Genomic DNA, 24457 nt, shown 5'->3' on the forward strand with positions numbered 1-24457 from the left:
CTTAAAAAGAGTCAATTGGGAAAATTTGGGTAGAAAGCCGTTTGACATCGACCAAGGATTTTTAAAAGAAATTTGTCAAAATTACAAAAATCTTTCAAAACATCATGTATAAATTTGAAATACTGTATACACAGAATATTGAAGAAATTAATTTGCTTGATTCCATTGTGAAGTACTGTCTAGCCACTTAAAAAGATGTTTATGAAGCCTTTAGTATCATGGCGGAAGTGTTATATGTTAAGCAAAAAAAGCAACAACAAAAACCTATAAAAGTTTCAACTACATAAAAAAGTATAGGAAGATAAATGTAAAATCTCTGGGGAGTGATTTCCTTTTTGATATCTCCTTTTTACATATTTAACCATTTTCTATAATGAGCGTCTTATTACCTTGGTAATAAGGAATAAAAGGTCCTATCCATCCCTATCACATGGAAGCCCCTTTGTGATATGGTCGGTCCTGTCCACTTCACAAGCCTCACTGCTCATCATTCCCTCCTAATTTGTGACTTCCTCGAATATTCCTGCTCCCTGTCCCTAGGACTTCTTCAATTCTGCTCTTACTGCTAGAAAATGCCTACTTTCCCCCATCTTTGCCAGGATTACTCCTAGAGACCCTTTAAGACTTAGATGCAGCTTCACTGCCTTCCTCCCCTCCCCAAGTGTATTCACTGCAGGTCCTGTATGTTCTTAGAACCCAGGAGCACCCATCCTTAGTTTCTTTCTTGGTTTTTCTTCTACCTCAGTGACCTCTCTTCACTCCCCTTTTTGGTTCCCTTTATCTAGCCTAAATGCTGGGGTTCCTCAGGGCTTGGCCCCAAGACATCTCTCTTAGGCTCTCTCCCTAAATGACTGCCTCAGTTCCCATGGATTTATATATCATCATTATGCTTAAGGTTCCCAACTTTTTGTCTCCAGCCTTGACCTCCTCCCTGAATTCCAGATTTGAATATCCATAGTGCCTAGCTGACATATCCTCTTAGGTGTTGCACAAACATCTCAAATTGAACACACTCATAAGAGTGCCCTTGATTTTTGCCTCCAGACCTGGTCCTCTCCACTGCAAGCATCCCCAAACTTCCTCATCTCAATACACTGCCTCTACCATCTACTCAGGGGTCCAAGAAGGAAATCTAGGTGTCATCTTGATTTACCCTCTCCTCATTCTGTAATTTCATTAGCAAGTTGTGTCAATGCTATGTTCAAAATATACCTTGACTCTGCCTCTTTTCTCCATTGCTGCTGCTATGCCCTTAGTAGAGGCTGCCATTTCTCACCTGCAGTCCTACAAAAGCCTACCTGGTTTCACTTCCATTATAGCTTCCCCTCCAATCCATTTTCCATACAACTGAGTGACCTTAACACATAAAATGGGACATGTCCTTCTCCTGCTTTAAATACTTCCCAGAGTACCTAGAATAAAATCCAAACCTCCTGATACCTTGCTAGGCCTTAAGTGACTAGAACCCTGCCACCCTGACCTTACTTTGTGCCACTCTCCTCTTTCCTCACTGTTCTCTAGGATCTTTTCCACCCATTCAGAAATCTTTTATGGTGTATCTCGTATGTGCCAGGCAATGTATGAGGTGCTAAAAGTAGACAGGAAAGAAAAAGACCCCATCCGCATAGAACTCATATCCTAGTGGAAGAAGCAGATAATAAACGAGCAAGTACATAAATATCTGAAGGCAACTGTAATTACTTCCTAGAGGAGAAGCTGCTCTCTCTTCACATGGCTATATTCTTATTGCTTGGGTCTCCGCTTCTTCCACTTCCTCAGAGGCCTCTCCTGGTCACCCTATCTAAAGAAGGTAACTCCTGTCTTCCATTCTCTCTCCTTGGCACTAAATGCACTTCCCAACATTTGTATTTATCTTGTCTGTGTTTTTTGGGTCTTGATCAGTTTCAGTAAAAATTTACAGAATGAATTAGACTCTTGTAAATCAACTGTTTCCGTTGTCTTTCGTCTTCAACCCCATTAATTCCAGGGGATAGAGGAGACCTTGTCTCTTCAACAGGTATACTGTGTAACTATCTAAACCAGCAGCTCTCAAAGTATGGTATAGGGACCCCGAGACCTTTCAGGAGGCTCATAAGTTCAAAACTTTACATAATAATATCAAGATGTTTTCTGACTTCTTTACTCTCCTCTCACAAGTATAGAGTGAAGTTTTTCAGAGGATACACAACTTGGATATTGTAATAGATTGAATGAAGAAACAGAACAGAGCTGTCTTCTCAAGACAGACATTAAAGAGATTTGAAAAAACATAATACCACACTTACTACTAAATCTTTTTTTGTTTTTGAAAAGTTATCTTTCATAAAAATGTTACTTAACATGTAATTTTTTTTATTTAAAAAGCGAGTGATTTTAAAAATCTCTTGGTTTTAGGTCTAACCCAGGGTAGGGTAACATTTTTCAAAACATTCAGGAGACAAGGGGGAAACATACTACTGTAATAGTCACCTGTAACTCAGGGAAGTTTGTTCTAGAAAGTTCCCTCCCATCTTCTCCATGGCCTGACTTCTGAGGATGGTTCTGATCTTCCGTGAAAAACCAGATCCATGCCAGGCCCTTGGCCCCAAGTTATCCTTGGATCTCCCCAACATGCCCAGTAACAAGAGCTTGAGACTGATAGCGAAATTTCACATAGGAAGGAGGAAGGGAAAATATGAGTCAAAGGGACTACAAGTTACAAAAGGAAGGAGGATGGTTCAACGGATGAGGAGGTGAAGGAGTGATAGTGAAACCAGAGGCAAAATATTTACTGCAACAGCTATGACTCCTGGGGGGAACCCAAATTCACCCCACACACATACCCAATATGCACCTTTGTATAGCCAACAACAGAGAGTGTCTGTGGCAGAAAAAAAAAAAGTGTTGGTTTTAACTTCTATATGGTAAATAACTATAACTATATATGTATATATATAAAACCAATATAGGGGCACCTGGGTGGCTCAGTTGGTTAAGCATCTGCCTTCGGCTCAGGTCATGATCCCAGGGTCCTGGGATTGAGCCCCACGTCGGGCTCCCTGCTCAGTGGAGAGCCTGCTTCTCCCTCTCCCTCTGTCTCTCCCCACCCCCATTCATGTTTGCTCTGTCTCATTCTAATCTCAAATAAATAAAATCTAAAAAAACAAAAACAAAACCCAATATAAATAAAAGCTCTTTAGGTTCTCAATAATTTTTAAGAGTGTAAAAGAGTCCTGAGACTAAAAAGTTTGAGGATCTTGGTAAATCCTGGCTATAAATGGAGAAGGAAATCAAAAGCCAGACGCATACATCACTGGCCTCAAGGGAAACATACAGAAATGCCTCCACCCCCGTTTTTTCCCATAAAGACCTCTGCAAATATGATTTCTGGAGACCCTTGGGGTGTCTCCTGTTTCATTTGAATGTTCTTCAAGAGGCAGGGAATAGAATGGACAATGTGAATTTAAATGAAATAATGCACATAAAGTGTTTAGAATAGTAAGCAATTAAGAAAAATTGTTTACAAAAAAAGCATATGAGTATTAGTTCAAAATTCACACTGTCAGTTCTTGGATAAACTATTTAACTTCTCTGAATCTATTTCTGTTTTTACATGTAGAACACAAATAATAGAGGCTAGATTACTCTTTGCATATTACAACTACTCAGAGTTATGGTGACGTTACAATTTAAAATGAGATAAAGGGGGCGCCTGGGTGGCTCGGTCGGTTGAGCGACTGCCTTCGGCTCAGGTCATGATCCTGGAGTCCCGGGATCGAGTCCCACATCGGGCTCCCTGCTCGGCGGGGAGTCTGCTTCTCCCTCTCCCCCTCCCCCTGCTTGTGTTCCCTCTCTCGCTATGTCTCTCTCTGTCAAATAAATAAATAAAATCTTTAAAAAAAAATAAAATAAAATAAAATAAAATGAGATAAAGAATTAAAGCAAACAGTGGTATTGTTATAAATGTTACATGGTTACTCACTGTTACTTTAGAAATCCTGACATTTTCCCACAGAATTTGTTTTGTGCTGCTACATTTTTTTTTAATCTTTAAAAGCTCTTACACATATAACAGCTTTGTGATGACAAGTATGTTGTGTCCTCCCAAGACTTTCACAGTATTATATATAGGAATTTATTTCTATCTGTGTATTTGGCTCTGTCCTTTGGACAGTATCAGACATGTAGATAGGCAAAATTATAGTTTGACATAATCTCTTCCTTTACTGGTAAAAGTGCAAATGTTTTAAAATTTTTTTTTAAAGAGCGAGAGAGAGCACAAGCAGGGAGAGGGGCAGTGGGAGAGGGAGAAACAGGCTCCCTGCTTGCCTGATGTGGAGCTTGATCCCAGGACCCTGGATCACGACCTGAGCCAACAGCAGACGCTTAATCGACTGGGCCACCCAGGCACCCCTCTTTTAAGTATTTGGACACTGCAAAGATAATTGGTGAGTGTATGAAAAGATCATCAAGATGTTCATCAAAAATATCTTAAGTTGTTAACTCTAGGTGGTAGAATATAGGGTGTTTTAGATTTTCTTCTTTTGCAATTTTTTTTTTTTTAATTTTAAAAAGATTTGAGAGAGAGAGAAAGGAGGGTGCACATGCATGCTGAGCAGGGGAAGGGGCAGAGGGAGAAGGAGAAGGAGAAAGAGAATCTCAAGCAGACTCCCCACTGAGCTCAGAGCCTAACATGGGGCTCAATCTCACGGCCCTTAAGATCATGACCTGAGTCGAAATCAAGAGTTGGATGATTAACCGACTGAGCCACCCAGGCACCCCTTTCTTTTGCAATTTTAATTTTATAATGAATGTGTATCATTTTATAATTAGAAGAATGTTGAAGCTGTTTTTACCTTGAAAAAGTAAAACACAAGAAAAGTTAATTGGCAAACCCTCCCCAAATTCAGAAGAAAAAAACTTGTCACATGAGGATGCAAGACAATTTGGAGAACATTTCATTAGGCAACAGAGCACCTTTGGTGACAATTTCAGATTTGATATGTTTGGGGAAAAAATCATGCAAAGCTGACTAATAAAGCCAGAAGCAGTGGTATTCCTTTCCTTCTTTATTGTGTTTCTAAAGAAATCACAAAATATGCAAAAGATGTACTTACTGGCCATTGTTCTGTAGAATACAAAGATGACTTATTTTTTCTTCCATGTAATGCACTTAATTCGATAGACACTGACTGAACACCTATGATCAGGTAATGTTCTGGGGCCTGGGACATAATGGTGACTAACAGCGTCTCTGCTCTCACAATACTTACTAATCTACTGGAAAAAGCAGTCAAGTAAGTAAATTATTACATAGACATGGAAGAAAAGAAAATTCTTGAATAAATCCTTTTGATATTTTATTCTACAGGTTTCACTGATCTACTTCAGGGGTTGACATTTTCTGTAAAGAGCCAGACAGTAAATATTTTAAAGTTTGTGGGCCACAGAGTCTCTGTTGCAACTACTCACTGCCATTACAGTGTGAAAACAGCCACAAACAATACAGATACCAGTGAGCCTGGCTATATTCTAATTAAATTTTATTTACAAAAATAGGAATGGCATAGAACTGACACACTGGCTAGAGTTTCCCAGTGCCTGATCTAGTTTAAAGAGCTAATAGTAACTACGAAATAAAATCCTAAAGCACTTTCCAAAGCACAAATGAAAGCAGTTCAACTAGTTCAGATGCTACTTTCCTATTTTCTGAAAACATTTAATTTATATTTATTTAATTGATTTCAAAGTTTTTATAACTGGAAAAGAACCTAAAAAATAACTAAGTACTCAGCCTTAATCAAAAGGGATGACTTTGAGTCTGCTTCTTTGTGGACTCAGAATCATATCTGAACTCTTTTTGATTCTGTCAATCTGGTACAGAATAATTATGAAAAAATGTAAGTTTGGCTTCTGTATCTTTAGAAATAGAATATTACTGCCACCGAGCTCCATAAAAATCAACTATAATGAATAAAGCACATCCACAAAGCCTGAACAAGATAAAAACAGTACAAGTTTTAATTTTACCATTGGTAAAGGTATTTCCTCTTCTCCAGTCTTCTGGGAACCAAGGAGAGAAATGAATGAAAAATCCTCTCTTGATAATAGAACCTGATATGCACTGCTCACCTTCCAGCTCTCTTTTCAATATACACAGATTAGTTGTCTTGTCTTAGCTAGTGAATAAGCTTTTCATTAGTTATCCACTGAGTATCTCAATGCACTGGTGAGTGCCCTCTGATGAACAGAATGTGGCTAGCCCTCTCTTCAAAATAAAAAAGACCTTTTAATTTCAAAAGATAAAATATGTTTGTTGGAAAAAAAAATCACACTAAAAAAATTGTAAAAAGGAAAAGTGAAAGTGCCACCCTATATTTCTGTCCACAAAAAGGCCACTGTTACAAGTTTGGTGGGCAGCCTTCTAGACTTTTATTTTCTATGCTTGTCACACACATATCTATATACAATTGTTGAGTTTATGAATTTACTTTTTCTTTTAAGCAAAAATGGTATCTTACTTTGCACATGGTTCTCCAATTTTCTTCATTTAATATCAAAAACTTATAAATTGTTCCTAGTTTCTATTTAATAAGAGTAAGATTTCTTTAAATTTGAAGTTATAGAACAGAAATTTTTTAAAAACACAGTTAAATTTCCAGTAAAATTTCCTTCAATGCACTCAATTTAATTCTAAATAGCTTCATGATAGAAAAAGTTCCTTATAATTCCCACTAATAAAGGACCTTATATTTCCCATCTTAAATGGAAAACAAAAAAAGGTTGCAACACTTACCAATATATTGTATTTTAATAGAAACATATACAATTCATTCAAAAAGTATTTTAATATAAACATCACTTGTAAACAAAACCAAATAATATTGACAGTCTAGTTCTAAAAAATTCCTGGTTTCTCTAGAACACTAAGACGCCACTTCAATAGTAATTGCTTCACATTTTCCAGTCTCTTGATCTGTGCACGTCACATGTAAAGATCCATCCCTAAACAAACAAACAATAACATTTCATAAGCTCTTTTCATAAAAGCAGAAAGTTCTTAAGAAATTATTTGAGGACTTTGAGTAACAAGATAATTTTAATTTTTGAGAGTATTAAGATAAAGAAGTAATACAATTTCAGTGTCTAAACTTAAGTATCATGTGCTATAATTAGGTAGCTATTCTTAAAAATTTCTTCCTAGACCAGTGACACAAAAGTTGTATTCCTTGAAAACCATGATGATCAAGATCTCAAGTTTAAGACCTTATGCACACTGAAGATGCATCATGCCATCTTCAAGCCTAGGCCAAGGCAAAACTACTCTAATGAATTTGACATTCTTGCTAAGTATGGTTATGGAATGAATTGTCCCTAAAGTTAATTTGGAAATGATTTACTTGCAAGACATAGTCCTATAGATGGCCGGTTATTAGTGGAGTGGTAATAGCTGGATTTAATTAGTAATTTATTTCCTAAAGATTTTCTGTAGCAATACTGAAATAAACTTATCCTTTCATAGGACAAATAATATCAATTATGTAAACCTGAGAAGATTTTATTTAAGATTGATAAAAATTGTATCTCAAACTTCATGGACCAGTTTTTTAGGCTGACCACACAATTAGAGTTCGTAAAAAATTCAGAATGCAAATGATTTGAGATACACTTTCTTTGTAAAATATAGCAATTTTGTAGGGCAAAAAATGTAACTCACTGATAAAATCTTTGCAAGCTTTAATACACGATTTTCCTAGAATGGCAATGTGTGAAGAAATCAATAAACTGACAAAAAAAGGTCAAGCCTCACAGTGAATTTTCTGAACATCAGAAGTAGTTTAATTTTGTACCTTTTCATAGTAAGAACAGCTAATATATCACGTAATCCATTTTCTTTTTTATCTAGATCCTGGAGTACAACCTGTTTATGCAAAAATAATATAAAGATGATTCAGTACTTTGATATATTAATAAACTGATGCAACAGTTATTCCAATGCACCAAATCTTACTTATTACTGAAACAAATCTTTTAAAATAGGGCAGTTTTCAGAGAATAGGATTAAGCTTTCTTAATGGAACTGTCTCCTCTAGGAGAGCATATAACTAATAGATTTGTTCCTCTTAAACATATCGTAGATTATGAAGTATACTTTGTCTCAGAAAATAAAGACTGCTTTTCTTTTTGGTAATTAAGCCATTACCAGTAACATGTAAATTACATTTTGGCATATACTTCTATATATACTTTTAAAAACTCCAATATTTTAAATACACTTGGAAAACCAATTTAAAGAAACACATGATGACAAATTCTTTTGTACAACTAAGATTACATTTGTACGTAAGAGATACTAATGAGGGGTGCCTGGGTGGCTCAGTCATTAAGTGTATGCCTTCGGCTCAGGTCATGATCTCAGGGTCCTGGGAAAGAGCCCCACATCAGGCTCCCTGCTCGGCGGGAAGCCTGTTTCTCCCTCTCCCAGCCCCCTGCTTGTGTTCCCTCTCTTGCTGTCTCTGTCAAATAAATAAAATCTTAAAAAAAGAAAAAAAAAAAAGATACTAATGAATTTACCAAAAAATTCTTTAGTTTCCTAAAGAAAGGTATACCAATAAACCAAGTTTAGAAGTGACTTTTCAGATTTTGCCAGTATCAAGTCTTATGATCTTAGGCAAGCACTAAGTACCTTGGTTTACACATTGTAAAACACAGAGATTAGAACAGATGGGATCTCTAAAAGAGTATCTTCTAAATTCAGTATTAGGTGACTAACTCTTCTCCTTCTGGCATCTGTAAGTTAGGATATGGTGACAGTAGCTGCAGAGTTTCGGAGTAGTATATGAAGAGAAAAGGTGATAAATGTACAAGAGAGAGAAGCTAAGGGAATGCTAAGGCAGCCAAGTGAGTTCAGGAATAGAGTACACAAAAAAGTGCTTATATAGTAATCCACAACAGAAACATCTTCAACTTTAGTAGTTGAAGGAGCCCTATTCCCCTAGATTCTAAGATGTTTGAGGTGGAGCCCAAATAGGTTTTATGTGTGTGTTTTCATTATTCTTTTGTTGAATTAGAAAACAGATATAAAGCTGAAGATACTATGCATTCCCTTTGGTGACCTACATTTATTTTATTTTCACTATAAAAGTATTTCATGCTCGGGCGCCTGGGTGGCTCAGTTGGTTAAGCGACTGCCTTCGGCTCAGGTCATGATCCTGGAGTCCCTGGATCGAGTCCCGCATCGGGCTCCCTGCTTGGCAGGGAGTCTGCTTCTCCCTCTCCCACTCCCCCTGCTTGTGTTCCCTCTCTCGCTGTGTCTTTCTCTGTCAAATAAATAAATAAAATCTTTAAAAAAAAAAAAAAAAAAAAAAAAAGTATTTCATGCTCATGTCCTGTGCTCTTTGTTAGAAATTCAGTACAAAGTGTTAAAAAGTAAAATGTTAAGTTTTCTAAATATAGTGCTAATACTTATAGATATTTTCTGTATCCATGCATGGATATTTATATACACACACCTACCCAAACACTACCTCCCTCACACACACCCATGCTCTTCAAACTTTTTATTTAAACACAAATGACATCATACTGTAAATACGGCTCTGTAGTCCCTGTATATGTGTTTTACTGTAATTATATTTCTTGGGCATGTTTCTAAGCAAATAAAGTGGCTCCACTTCATTCCTTTTAAAGGATGCAAAGGACTCTATAGTATGAAATAGAAATGTGGTATTTTGAAAAAGTAAAGGTATCCTGTATGAGAGGCGGCAACGGCCCAGGAGTAAAACCAACTGAGGATAAATCTTAGCTCAAGGAAAATACGGTGTTTACTACCATGAGCCTGTTTCTCAATTATCTATGAAATGAACCTAATACTGTCTATCTCATGGCATTTTGCGATATTTGTAAGTTGCCTGGTATAGCACTTGGCATAAAACTAAAAAATGTCATTTTCCCTGCCACTTACATTTTACCAAGGAGGGTAGAGAGCACAAAGACAAACAGAAAAAAATACATATTGTATTTTGTTTTTATTTTCCTGTAACTCTTTCAAATTAAAATTGCTTATTTCTTTTCTTTTTTAAAAGTAAGTAGAAGTAATCCATTCATAAAAATGTGTTAGATAGATGTCTTATATACATTTATATTAATTGATATTAAACTGAGTCTAATGAAGAAGGAAAAGCTAAACAGTTTCACATGACTAGTTCATTGCCAAATTTATGTATTCACCTGTGCAAATTTGTCTTCTTCTTTTGCAGAGTTTTTCCCCTCAGACTCATAGAGTTCAAGGCATACTGAAGATATACTTGCGGGGGCTTGTAATGTGTGTTGTCTTCGAGCTGGCAAAGGAGTTCCTGATGGGAACAGTACTGTGAAACTGTTGGCTCCTGATTCATCGACTTCCTAATAAGCAGAAAAATAATATGCATATCCTTTGATATCTATCATTACAAAGTTACTCCTATAATAAATATAATACTTAATCCTTGTTGATAATCTAGAAACTAGATAGGCAAAGAGAAGAAAACAGAAGTGATCCTTAATCCCAACCTACTTCATTTAAAAATAAATTGAAACATGTATCTCTCTATCTCTATTTGAAGCTTATGATTAAAATTATAAGAAATTAACATGTTAGATAAATACTAACTGAAAGAAAATGAGAAACTCATTAAATGTAAAATTATAAATCTATATGTAAATGTAAAAATTTAAAATTTTTACCAATATATAAAGTTTCACTGTAAAACCATGGTACATATAAGAACTTATGGCAATGAGTCTATGCTACTTTTATGGAAAAGTAAAGAAAAGCTAAGCCTACCTTAACTAAAATATCTTTGGCTGAACACTCTATCTTAAGGGAGTTTTCCACTAAAAGGTTTTCTTTCCCAATAAGAATCCCTGCTTCTATAGCTGCACCAATAGGGATGACCTCATCAGGAGGGATAGAATTCAGAAGCTCAACAGTTGGGAAAAGATCTTTAATCAGTTGCTGTAGCCTTGGGATTCGAGAAGACCCTCCACAAAGGACAACCTAGAAAATAAAAATAATTTTCAGTTTTTTACTTTTAGAACAATGGCCATTTCTCAAAATTAAGTGTTATAAGTTCAGCCATCCTTACCGCATGTAATGGTAAAATATAGGAAGCCCCATTTTAACATATTATTTTATGTTGTAGTTACCATATATATATAAATATATATTTAACACATTTTAAGTATTTAACATATTCTTTACTCATAAAAACAAAACTTAAAATGAAGAGATCTCACCACACAGTAGAAAATACAATATAGCCACAATGTGGCTTGTGATTAATACTGGGCATAGGAGGCTTAACCATAAATAGGCATTTGAATAGGAAATAATATATTAATACTTTGTCCTATTCCAACACTTGTAAAAGAAATGATTACATAAATCGTACAGCATTTTTGTGACAAAATGAATATAAGCAATCTATGTGAAAACTATGCCACAGATTTTTGTCTTTACCATGGAAGAACACTGAATTTTCTGAGGAAAAAGATGTTTTACAAAACTACATTTTAAGCTCTTGGTCCATCTGGTTAAATATGTTGTCTCTGAAGATTTTCATATAAAATTGCTCCTTTATGAGCTTGTCCACACAAGTGCCCCAGCATTTATGGCTGCCACCTGAGGGAATGGGGCTCCAAATCACCTAGCTCTGATGATCAAAGGGACTGGCATTCATGAGTCCCATAGGACTATCACAAACAAAGAGGCAGTTTTTAAATGGTTAAGGAGCATCCCCGGCCCAGTGGCTATACACCTAGTCTCAGCATAGAGGGAGCCAGGCAAAAATGCCCATTTCCCAGTTTATCCCTGGAAGAGGTTTGACTGCATACTTTCCCAGCTGCTGCTTGAGAGTCTGGCTTCCAATCAGCTTGTATCTAGGTGCTGACTGCAATCCTCCTCTTTGGGATACTGATGGTCTTGGCACACTCTCAACTACTGAGAGCCACTAAGAACAAAGATGGCAGCTTAGGCATAAAGGTTTGAGAGGCAACCAGGAGCTTGGGACTGGGGTGATTGACAAAGTTAATTTCTTATGTAAGACCAGTGTGTCAAGACTGGAAGATGTGGCAGTTATATGTAATGCACAGAAATCAACATGGAGAGTCTCTCTCTCTCTCTATATATATATTTGTTTGGAATATATATAATTTTGTTTGGAACATATATATATATATATATATATATATATGTTCCAAACAAAAATAACAAAATAAATCCTCAAAAACCAATCTTAATGAGACAAAGATAAGTGATTTTCCCAATACAGTTTAAAGTAACAGTAATAAAGCTGCTTGCTGAAGTCAGGAGAGTAATGTGTGAATAAAGTGAGAATTTCAACAAAGAGATAGAAAATATAAAAAACTACCAAACAGAAATCACAGAACTGAAGAATGTAATAACTGAACTGAAAAATTCAGCACAGAGGTTAAACAGCACATTAAATGAAGGAAAAGAAAGGATTCGTGAACTGAGAGGACAGAGGAATTCATCTAAACAGAGGAGCAAAAAGAAGAAAGAATGAAAAAGAATTAAGATAGCTTAAGGGACTTATAGGACAACAGTAAGTATACTAATATACATATTATAGAGGTCCTAGCAGAAGAAGAGAAAGAAAAAAAGGGGCAGAAAGTATATTAAAAGAAATAATGCCTGAAAACTTACCTAACCTGGGGAAAGAAACAGAAATCCAGATCTAGTAAGCCCGAAAATTACCAAGTAAGATGAATAAAGAGACCGACACTGAGACACATTATAATTAAAGTGTCAATGGGGCACATGGGTGGTTCAGTCGGTTAAGCATCCCTCTTGATTTCAGCTCAGGTCATGATCTCAGGGTCATGAGACTGAGCCCTGCATCAGGCTCATCGCTGGGCATGGAGCCTGCTTAAGATTCTCACTTTCCCTTTCCCCCTGCCCACCCTCCTGCCCTCCCCCCAAAAATGTGTCAAAAGTTAAAGACAGAGAGAATCTTAAAGGCAGCAAGAGAAAAGCAACCTGTTACATACAAGGGACCCTCTCATAAGATGATGAGCAGATATTTCAACAGCAATCTTGCAAACCAGATGTGAGATATTCTAAGTGCTGAAAGAAAAAACCTGTCAGCCAAGAATACTGTCCTGAAAAACTGATGGAGAGATAACGTGTTTCACAGACAAACGAAAGCTGATGGAGTTTACCAGACTAGCCTTATAAACAATGTTCAAGGGAGTTCTTCAAGTTGAAACAAAAGGATGCTAATTAATAACCTGAAAACGTATGAAACTATAAAACACACTGGTAAACGTAAATATATACAGCTGACCCTTGAATAATTCAAAGGTCAGGAACACTGATTCCCTGCATGGTTGAAAATCCATGTATAAGTTCTGACTACCCCAAAACTTAACTACTAATAACTTACTGTTGACCAGTTATTGTGTTACCAATAACACAATCAATAAACACATATTTTACATGTTATATTATATACTGTATTCTTACAATAAAGTAAGCTTGAGAAAAAAGTGTTATTAAGAAAATCATGAAGGGGCGCCTGGGTGGCTCAGTCGTTAAGCATCTGCCTTTGGCTCAGGTCATGAACCCGGGGTGCTAGGATCGAGCCCTGCATCAGGCTCCCTGCTTGGCGGGAAGCCTGCTTCTCCCTCTCCCACTCCCCCTGCTTGTGTTGCTTCTCTCGCTTTGTCTCTCTCTGTCAAATAAATAAATCTTAAAAAAAAAAAAGAAAGAAAATCATGAAGAATAGAAAATCCATTTACAGCACTTTATTGTATTTATTGATAAAAAATCCATTTATGAGCAGATCTGCTCAATTCAACCTGTGTTGTTCACAGGTCAACTGTAGTTAAATTCAGCATACTCTAATATTGTAATGGTGGGGGTTGAGTCACTTATAACTTTGGTATAAAGGTTAAAAGAAAAAAATATTAAAAATAACTACAATAATTAATGAATGAAAACTGAATACAAAAAGATGTAAATTGTGACATCAAAAACATAAAGTGTGGAGAGGAGGAGTATAAAAATGTAGAGCTTCTGTATGTGTTCAAAGTTAAGCTGTTATGTCTCAAATAGGCTATTATAACTATAACATGTTTTATATAAGCTTCATGTAACCATAAAGCAAAAACCAATAGTATATACAACAAAAGATAAAGATATCAAAGCACATTACTATACAAAAAACCCATCAAATCACAAAGGAAGAAGGAAGAAAGGAACACATGAACTACAAAACAAAATTAGCAAAATGGTAAGAGTAAGTTCATACTTATCAAAAATTACTTTAAATTATTTTTTGTACACTAACAACAAATTATTGGAAAGAGAAATTAAGAAGACAATCTACTCACAATAGCAATAAAAAGAATAAAATACTTAGGAATAAATTTAACCAAGGAGGTGAACGATGTATACACTGAAAACTATAAACATATTGATGAAAGAAATTGAAGAAGACATGAGTAAGTTGAAAGATACCCATGTTCATGGACTGGAAGAATTAATATTGTTAAAACACTACCTAAAGTGATCTAGAGATTCAATGCAATCCTATCAAAATTCCAATGGCATTTTCCATAGAAATAGAAAAGACAACCCTAAAATCCATATGGAACCACAGAAGACCCAAAATAGCCAAAGCAATCCTAAGAAAGAAGAAGGTTGGAGCATCACACTTCCTGATTTCAAAATATATTACAAAGCTATAGTAATCAGAACAGAATGGTATTGACATAGAAGCAGACACACAGATCAACAGAATAGAGAGGCCAGAAAAGAGCCCACACATAAATGGTCAATTAATTTTCAACAAAGGAACCAAGAATATACAACAGTAAGTAAGTGGTATGGGGAAAAGTGGATATTCACAGGGAAAAGAATAAAACTGTACCATTATGTTATACCATATACAAAAATCAACTCAAATTGAAGACTTGAATTAAGACCTGAAACTGTAAAACTCATAGAAGAAAACATAGGATTGCAAGCTCCTTGACATTGGTCTTAGTAGTGATTTTTTGGATTTGACACCTGAAACAAAGACAATAAAACCAAAAATAAATAACATCAAACTAAAAAGCTACTGAATAACAAAGGAAACCATCAACAAAATGAAAAGGCAACCTGTAAAAAGGGAAAAAATATTTGCAAACTACATATCTGAAAAGGGGTTAATATGCAAAATATACAAGGAAGCCATAAACTCAAAAGCCAAAAACCAAACAACGTAATTAAAAAATGGATGAAGGACTTAAATAGACATTTTTCTGAAGAAGATATACAGGTGGCTAACAGACACATGAAAAGATGCTCATCATCACTAATAAGGCAAATGCAAATCAAAACCACAATGAGATATTGCCTCACACTCGTTAGGGTGGCTCTCATCAAAAACACAAGAGATAGCATGTACTGGCAAAAATACAGACAAAAGGGAACCCTTGTATACCGTTGGGAATGTAAAATGATAGAGCCACTGTGGAAAACAGTACGGAAATCCCTCAAGAAATTAAAAATAGAATTGCCATATGATCCAGCAATCCCACTTCTGAGTATATATTCAAAGGAAATGAAGTCACTATCTCAAGAAATATGTGTACTCTCATGTTCATTACAGCATTATTCACAATACCCAACATATGGAAATATCCTGTGTCTGTTGATGGATTAATGAATAAAGATGTGGCATATATATAAACACAATGCAGTATTATTCAGTCTTAAAAAAGAAGGAAATCCTGTCATTTGCCACAACATGAATGAATCCGGAAGGCATTATGCAAGGTGAAATAAGCTAGACAGAGAAAGACAAATACTGCATGGTGTCACTTATATGTGGAATCTAAAAAAAAAAAATGTCAAACTCATAGAAACAGAAAGTAGAAAAGTGTTTGGAGCTAAGCAGTGGGGAAAATAGGGAGAGGTTGGTAAAAGGGTACAAAATTTCAGCTGTTAAGTGAATAAGGTCTGAGGATCTAAAGTATAACATGGTGACTATAGTTGATAATATTGTACTGTGTAATTGAGATTTGCTAAGAAAGCAAACTTAAGTGTTTTCACCTCTGATCCAAAAAGGTAAAAATATGGGTGACGGATATGTTAATTAACTCCATGGTGGGAATCCTATCACAATGTATACATATATCAAATCTTACCTGTACACTATAAATATCTTACAATTGTATTTGTCAATTACAACTGAATAAAGCTGAATAAAACTGCTCCTTTATGAAGACCTTAATTTCCTAATTCATACATTTAACACTTACATCTCCATAGGTACACAGAATATTTAATAAATAGGTAGCCCAGGAAGGGAAATCATCAGTAATTACTTCTTATTTCACAGTCTCTTTATGGATGTTCTCAAAGCTCAGTATGTTAGAGAAAAGGATCAACTGATGAAAACTAGGCCCCTTTAACATTAGGTGTGAAATGAGGAGTAATACCATACCGATCTTCAGGTGAGAGCATGGGGAACATCAACTGAGTGAAACAAAGAAAAAAAGAAAAGCAGGTTTGCCCTGGCAAAGTTCCCTAAGACTACTCCCTAAAAGGTCTGTTTTGGAGGTAAGTAAAACTAAAAGTCTTCTTTAAAATTTTATGATCCTATGTAAGTATGAGAAAAAAGTAGAATATGCCCTTTCAAATTTCTCATATTCAACATCAAAAAGCTTTATTAAAAAGCAATTAAGTGATGCTATGCAAAAACAAACAAAACAAAAAAATAAAAAACTAGAAAATCTTGGCTTTTGGAATTTTCATTTAAAAAAGTAAAAAAAATACTAACAATGTGTTACCATTAATGCTGACAGTAACCACCAAGTTTTAATTTAAATAAATTCTTTAAACGGTCTAGTCTGTAGTATGAGATTTCTTTTGTGATTTAAATTTTAATAGAATATACATATTTTGAATATAAATAACTTGTCTTACAAAGGCTTTTCAAATATAACTTTCACAGCAATGTCATAAAACTGTTGTTAAAAAAATCAAATCACCTTAACTACTTGGGTATGAAAAACATGAATCTAAACAACAAAAAGGAAAAACATTACAGATTATTTTAAAAATAAAGAAAACAATAAAATCTGTCAAAGCTTATGGAATAAAACCAAAGCTATTAAGAAGTGAAACTAGTCAATTTTTTTACTAGGGCAAAAAATAAATGAAAAAATAAATTGGCATTCAATGTAAGAATTTAGAAAAATAATGGAAGTGTCCTGGAAAGACTGGAAGAAATAAGGAGAAAATCAGAAATAAACCAATTAGAAAAGAAAAAAAACATGACTTAAAAAAAAATTTTAAAAGTTTTTTGGGGGACAGTAGTGGCAGGAGTTGGAGCAAAAAAACAAACACACACACAAAAAACTGTCAAACCTAGGAAAGGAAAAGGAAATTCAAAAAGCAAAAAATAAATAAGAGAAACTGTCCAGATTTCAAAAATTTCTCTATACTTTTAAATTTTAATATCAAAAGAAACACAAAAATTAAAAATTATAAGATTATACAAAGTCAACTGTTAAGAATTTAAGAAATCATCATGGAATAGGTCTACAAAATACTTAAATTCAAGATTGAAGCAGTAAAGAGAAATCATGAAAGTTTCTTTAGAACTTCTGAGGAACAGAGAATATCCACAGAATACTTAAGAAGATGAAAAGATATTAAATTCATCTTATAAGCATCTGATAACCCAGGGACAAAACCACAAAAACAAACACCAATAAAACAAAACCCTCTGGAACAAAGGTTGCAAAGTAGCAACTTGCAAATTTTATCATGCAAAATGTTTTTTTTTCATGCAAAATGTTTTGTCTCCTTACACAGAAATCTTACAAGTTCTGAATTAGTTACTAACATTTAAACAGTAAATTAAAAAAAGAAAAAAATCAAACACTATGTAAAAATATCTCTAGAAGGACTCACAGAAAATCAGTAATATTAGTTACCTCCAGGGAGGGAAAAAGATTGGGTGGGGGGGAAGCTTTTGCATTTTGAATTATGCAAATATAAAACCAATTCAAAGTAAACAGTAAAAAGTTTTATTCCAAGTCCCTATTTGAGAGTCTCTTAAAAAGTCAAAGGCTTCAGTAGCACTAGCCTGCATCCCTGAAAGGCAGTTTAAGTGGGCAGCTGCTACCCCTTTTGGACTAGGACAGCTCCTGTCTGTACGTGGCAGGCCCACCACTACCTCCTGTGCCCCTCACACCAGCCAGTGGTCACTTGCCATTTATAATCACATATTTACTCTTGCTTTGCTTACAGCAGAGATTTTAATGTGAAACTTTTCAAACTCTCTAAACCCATCTCTCAATCTAGTAGGAAAATGAGAGAAAGACCAAAAGGATTATGTGTTTCAGGGAAAATGGGGAATCTATTTCCTTTTTGAAGAATGGCACGGTACACTCAACCTGCTGTCTTACGTGGCTGCCTGGCAGCGTAACTGTGGTGTGGTACTTAAAATATTCATATAGTTTATGTGTAGAAAGAAATGGACTTTTTTTCATATCATCTGTGGGAAAAATCTCAGCAGTGGTGCATCAGGTGTGATGGATCAAATGCTGTCTTTCTGACTGACATTATATTCTGCGTAAATACTACCAATAGTCTGTCCCTGTAAAAGATGTGACCTGCTCACTTTTAGAGAAATGAAATGAATACTTTGGAAACTCACTTGACAAGGGATCTGGCACATTTTCTTATGTTGAACTTAATTTACAGACATGTAAATCATATCTAAAATCATATTCCCACATTATGTGGTTAAAGATTCATTTTAGAATTCTACATGTGTCTTTGGAGTAGGTATGTTGAATATATATTTAAAAACCACTGTACAAAGGGTCTGTCCTTGTTTAGAGAAACCTATTTTTTTAAAGGTCTTATTTATCTGGCAGAGAGAGAAAGCATGCGCATGAGCACAAATTGGGGGCGGGGCAGAGGGACAGGGAGAGGGACAAGCAGATCCCTGCTGAGATCATGTCCTGAGCTGAAGTCAGATGCTTAACCAACCAAGCCATTGAGGCACCCCTAGAGAAACCTATTTTGTGAGTAGATATTTTTCATGATGAAAATGAAAAAAATGAAATATTACTTCTAGTTTAAGGGTTTTAAATAAATTTTTTAAAAAAGATTTTATTTGAGAGAGAGACAGTGAGCATGAGCAGGGGAGGGGCAGAGTGAGAGGCAGACTCCCTGCTGAGTGGGGAGCCCAACACAGGGCTTGATCCCAGGACCGTGGGATCATGACCTGAGCCAAAGGCAGACGCTTAACAGACTGAGCCACCCAGGCGTCCCTCTAAAGGATTTAAGGCTGAATTCTACACCAAACAACTCAAAATGTAAGATCTGACACTGACATTGTGGAACAGAAGAAAAGGGGTTTCAGGTTCCAAATCTGGAGAAATTAGTTGTGAAAGAAACATTAATTATTAAATATTTCTATTTGTCAATTTGCTATTTTTTTCAAGCTGGAATTTAAAATGTAACCTCCACTATCAGATATTTGTATTTTTACACTGGGTTCAGACTGATATTTTGTTTTTTAGATTTTATTGATTTATTTGACAGAGAGAGACAGTGAGAGAGGGAACCCAAGCAGGGAAGTGGGAGAGGGAGAAGCAGGCTTCCCGCCGAGCAGGGAGCCCGATGCGGGGCTCGATCCCAGGGCCCTGGGACCATGGCCTGAGTGAAAGGCAGACACTTAATGACTGAGCAATCCAGGCACCCCAGATTGATATTTTTTGACAGCTGTGTTTTCCTATACCTGACAACTTTACTCACGTTCACGCCTGGCCCCTATAAGTAACTGCTAGAGCCTGTAACTTCTCCCACACGGTGCCTCAGGCTACGAAGAAAAGGAAGGTAATATTAACCTCTTTCTGAGGTACACTGTGTATGATTATATTATGTTGGAATAAAGTAAAGTACTGGAAGTTTTGGTTTAGAAGGTATTATTCTGAGTAAATGAATCAGATATATTGTGATATTTTGTCATTCTAAGTTCAAGCATTTGAGTCAAAAAGGAATAATGCTCTTATTTCTTTGAGCATGTCTCAGGAGTTTTTTTTTTAAAGAGAGAGAGAGAGAAGTAGCCTCTGCTTATAAAGTTACAACCTTGGACAAGGTAGACTATTAAGGAAGGAGCAGGTCATGCTCCTAGACTGAAAAAGAAGGGAGGTAGGAGCAGGAAAGATGAGAAAAGGACCAAGCTGTGCCTCCAGCTTTTAATATGCTTCTTATTTGAACAATGCTTGAGACTCACCCATATGCTTCTCACTGTCCCTAAATAGAAGCGTTGGGGCCCTACTGATAAGCAATGGTTCAGGAAATGCCACGGACAACTTATCACGCAGGGATGAGAGAATGAGTTGGAAGGCCAGTAGCTAAGGCACTTCTTTTTTCTTTTCTTTTTTTTTAAGATTTTATTTATTTGAGACGAGAGAGAGAGAACACGAGCAGGGGGAGAGGGGCAGTGGGAGAGGAAGAGTGAGAAGCAGGCTACCCACTGAGCAGGGAGCCCGACATGGGGCTTGATCCCAGGACCCTGAGATCATGACCTGAGCCGAAGGCAGACGTTTAACCAACCAAGCCACCTAGGTGTCCCACTAAGGCACTTCTTAGACCAACGAAACCAAAAAGCAGAACGATTCTCTTTTAAAGCATCTGATATCAAAAGGGGTTACTTTGTTCAGACAATATGGTTAAGGTAGAGAAGCCTGAAATACACCATCTACTCCTTCCTGCTAACCCACGTAAATAAGGTGAAAACAATAAATAAATTATCACAGAAAATTAATATATTAAAAGAATAATTCTTCATAACCAAATGAGGTCTATCTCAGGAATACTGTTCCACATCAGGAAATTATCAATAATTTATCACACAACTTTAAGACAAATATAAAGGAAACCCTAAGACTGCCTTGCAGGTGTCCAGAAAATACAGCTGTAAAGACTCAGCACCTATTTCATATTAACACAGGAAATGTTAGGAAAAGAGAATGCTCAATATGGGAAAGAGAATCTCTCTTTTTTTTTTTCAGATTTTATTTGTCAGAGAGAGAGAGACTGAGCAAGCACAAGCAGGGGGAGCAGGCAGAGGGAGAAGCAGGCTCCCCACTGAGCAGGGAGCCCGATGTGGGACTTGATCCCAGGACCCTGGGATCATGCCCTGAGTTGAAGGCAGACGCTTAGCCGACTGAGCCACCCAGGCGCCCAAACTATTTCAACCCAATTAGCAGTAATCACATTTTTTGTTGAAAGACTAATAACATATTCCTCTAAAAAAGAGAACAGAAGGAAGTTCTGACCAAGGCAACCAAATATATATAAAAAAGTGAGGAATACATATTTGAGACCACTCATGTGTAACCCTCACGGCCCACCCCAACTACCACCCCATTCTCCTGCTGCCCTTATAGCAAAGCTTCTCGAGACAGTTCTCTGTACTCGTTGTGTCCATGATCCTACCTTCTATTCAATTTATTAAATTCACTCCAGTAGCGCGTTCTCTCCGTAACTCCACTAACACCGCTATGGGCAGGCACCTGCACCTTGCCAAGCCCAGCGGTCAGTCCTCAGGCCTCACCTGCTGGTGATCACAGGGCAGCTGATCTTGCCCTCCCTAAGCACAGTTTTCCTTGTCTCCTGGTTCTCACGTTTCCTCACTGGCTAGTCCCAAACCGGCCTGTAAGTGCGCAGAGGCCCTGCGCCCCGTCCTGAGGCCTATTCTCTGTTGTGGCTCTCTTTCATGCAGGCATGGCTCTACGGGGCACACAGGCACTGACGACCGTAGACCTCCAGCTCAGAACGCTCTCCTACAGTCCGGACTCACGTGCCCAACCACACTGTACTGCTGCCCCTGCAGCCAGAGGCATCCATGCTGTGCTCTGATCCGGTCCCTAGCTCCCTTACCACTCTCTCCCTGGTCCACTCAGTCCCACCCACTACCCTCCCTGCTGCCCCTCAAACACAGCAAGCTTCTTGCACGTCACTGTTCCCTCCGCCTGGAAAACTGGCAGACAGCACACAGCCGGTTCCTCTACTTCTTTCAGGTCTCTCATCAAAAGCCACCTCCTTACATGGGTCTCTTATTGGAAAAATCACCCTCTGTCACTAGCTATGACCTTATCCTGCTTTAGTTTTCTTCATAACAGTTATCATAACTGGGCCTTATTTTATTTGTATGTTCCTTTATACATTACCTGAATATCCCTACTGGAACGCAAGTTCTATGAAGGCCAAGACTTCGTTACATTCAGTGTTGTATCCCAAGTGCCTAGAACCTGCTTGCACAGGAATAGGCGTGCTCAATAATTAGTTGTGGATTAATTAGTAAATTAATTCAAATGCATTCCTAGGAAATTCAGAAGACTCCATGAAAACTTATTAATACCAAGAATTCCTGGAATGGCAAAAATATAGGGGCGCCTGGGTGGCTCAGTCTGCCTTAACCCAGGGTCCAAGGGTCCTGGGATCGAGCCCTTCATTGGGCTCCCTGGTTGGCATGGAGTCAGCTTCTCCCTCTCTCTGCCCCTCACCCTGCTCGTGCTCTCTCTCTCAGATTAATAAATAAAATCTTTTAAAAAAATGGCAAAATATAAGATAAATAAGCAAAATTCTGTAAGTATTCCATTTATCGGTGAAAACAAATTAGAAAATAAAAGTATAAATGACATCTCATTCACAATAGCCATAAATCTGACAGCACATATAGCAATAATTTAATGTAAATACTAAAAAAACACGTAACTAAAAGTATTAAAGAAGATCTGAACAGAGAGATTATCAACTTCATGGTCAGGAAAACAAAATACTGTAAAGTTACTACACCATCCCAAATTATTTTACAGTCTTAATGCAACTAACAAAATTACAATGGGATTTTATGTAAGAAGTTGAAGAAATGATTCTAAAGCTCTCTGGAAAAAGAAGTATGAATAAAGAGAATTTTTAAAAATTGCTATGTTAATAATGAAGGTTTACACCTACTCAGAAAGTAAATTGTTTTCTGGTGAGCAATATGGCAATAAATATTAAAAGTTTTGAAATCTGGGATTTACTAAATTTTATTCTAAGGAAATTAAGGATGTTCACAAAGCCACAAAGACTGATTTTTTTTTTTAAAGATTTTATTTATTTTATTTGACAGAGAGAGAGATAGCGAGAGCAGGAACACAAGCAGGGGGAGTGGGAAAGGGAGAAGCAGTCTTCCCGCTGAGCAGGGAGCCTGATGGAGGGCTCGATCCCAGGACCCTGGGATCATGCCCTGAGCCGAAGGCAGACGCTTAATGACTGAGCCACCCAGGTGCCCCAAGACTGCTTTTTATAAAATCAAAACAACCTACACAATTACAATAATTGGTTTTATTAATTATGGTATGTCAATACAATCAAATACCATGCAGCTATTAAAACTACAGCTGTAGAGTCTGGGAGCTTGGTTAAAACGGAGGGATTAATCACATCAACTTATCTATGTGCTCTTCCATAATAAGCCTGCTAAACTGACAGTAAAGAAATTTAAGATATAAGTGCATGAGGGCAAAATAAATGGGAATGAGATCTTGAGTTTGAGATTTCAACAAATTCTGGAAAAGAGAGGTAACTGTCTTAAGGCAGATAAAGTTTGAGATAACCAAAGAGAAAGCAAGGTGGTCTGACATACACAGAATCCCAGGGTGGCTCAGGCCTTGGAAGCACCAAGCACCACAAGAAGGGAGGCTGAAGCTGAGACGTGAAAGCAGGGTGACTGGTAGAGAGGATATACAGAGTGACTGGACTCCCCAGAGCCCTCCCCTCACCCAGACAGGGGGCCAGCAGCACCTTCTCCCACACTCAGGGTTGGAGGTTTGGACCAGTTATGGGATGTGGGCACAATGCTACAGCACGGGGCAGGAGTGGGCATGGTGCTGAAAGCAGGTGGAATAGGGAAAGTGCACACAGGAACAGGAACCCTGATGCTCCTGCTCTCAGAAGGCCAGAAACCAGACATGTCCTTCTCGAGCAAGAGATCAGAGGATTTCTTCTGGAAAAAAACAAACAAAAAAACCCCCCAAAAACCACGAAATCCAGACACTAAGGAGAGAAAGGCAGTGGGCATAGCCATGGGTGATGAGCAAGCTTGGGTTCTGGAGGCAGACTGCCCGAGCTCCAGTCCCAGCTCCACCACTCATGCGCTTCACCTCTTTGGAAGCCTCTTAATTTCCTCACCTGAAAATGGAGATCATGGTGCCTACCTCATGGTGCTGTTGTGGGGATTAAATATTTTAAGGCAAGGAAAAGTCCAATTATTCCCTCCTCCTTCCCTATAAGAGGATGACACACCCCCACCCACGGCCACTGCCCTGTCTTTGCCTCTCTGCAGGTGGAGGAGACTTCCCTGCCCCACTGTCAGGTTGGTCTAGTTTTGGCCAACCGCATGTGAATAAC

The 24457-nt window shown here is 37.2% G+C and overlaps 1 protein-coding gene across 1 annotated transcript in view; it reads right to left on the reverse strand.

Annotated features, from left to right (window-relative positions):
• Positions 1-6533: 6533 nt before the first annotated feature.
• The window catches only part of HSPA14 (heat shock protein family A (Hsp70) member 14), a 37700-nt gene continuing 19776 nt past the window's right edge, over positions 6534-24457 (reverse strand). Inside the window, exons 11-14 of the mRNA XM_021696692.1 lie at positions 10805-11017; positions 10210-10383; positions 7830-7900; positions 6534-6984 (exon numbers count right to left, since the gene is read on the reverse strand). Of these exons, the coding sequence (XP_021552367.1) occupies positions 6906-6984; positions 7830-7900; positions 10210-10383; positions 10805-11017 (537 nt within the window). The 3' untranslated portion in view covers positions 6534-6905. The remainder of the gene's footprint in view (positions 6985-7829; positions 7901-10209; positions 10384-10804; positions 11018-24457) is intronic.

Source organism: Neomonachus schauinslandi, chromosome 5 (assembly GCF_002201575.2).
Source record: "Neomonachus schauinslandi chromosome 5, ASM220157v2, whole genome shotgun sequence".
Classification (NCBI taxonomy): domain Eukaryota; kingdom Metazoa; phylum Chordata; class Mammalia; order Carnivora; family Phocidae; genus Neomonachus; species Neomonachus schauinslandi.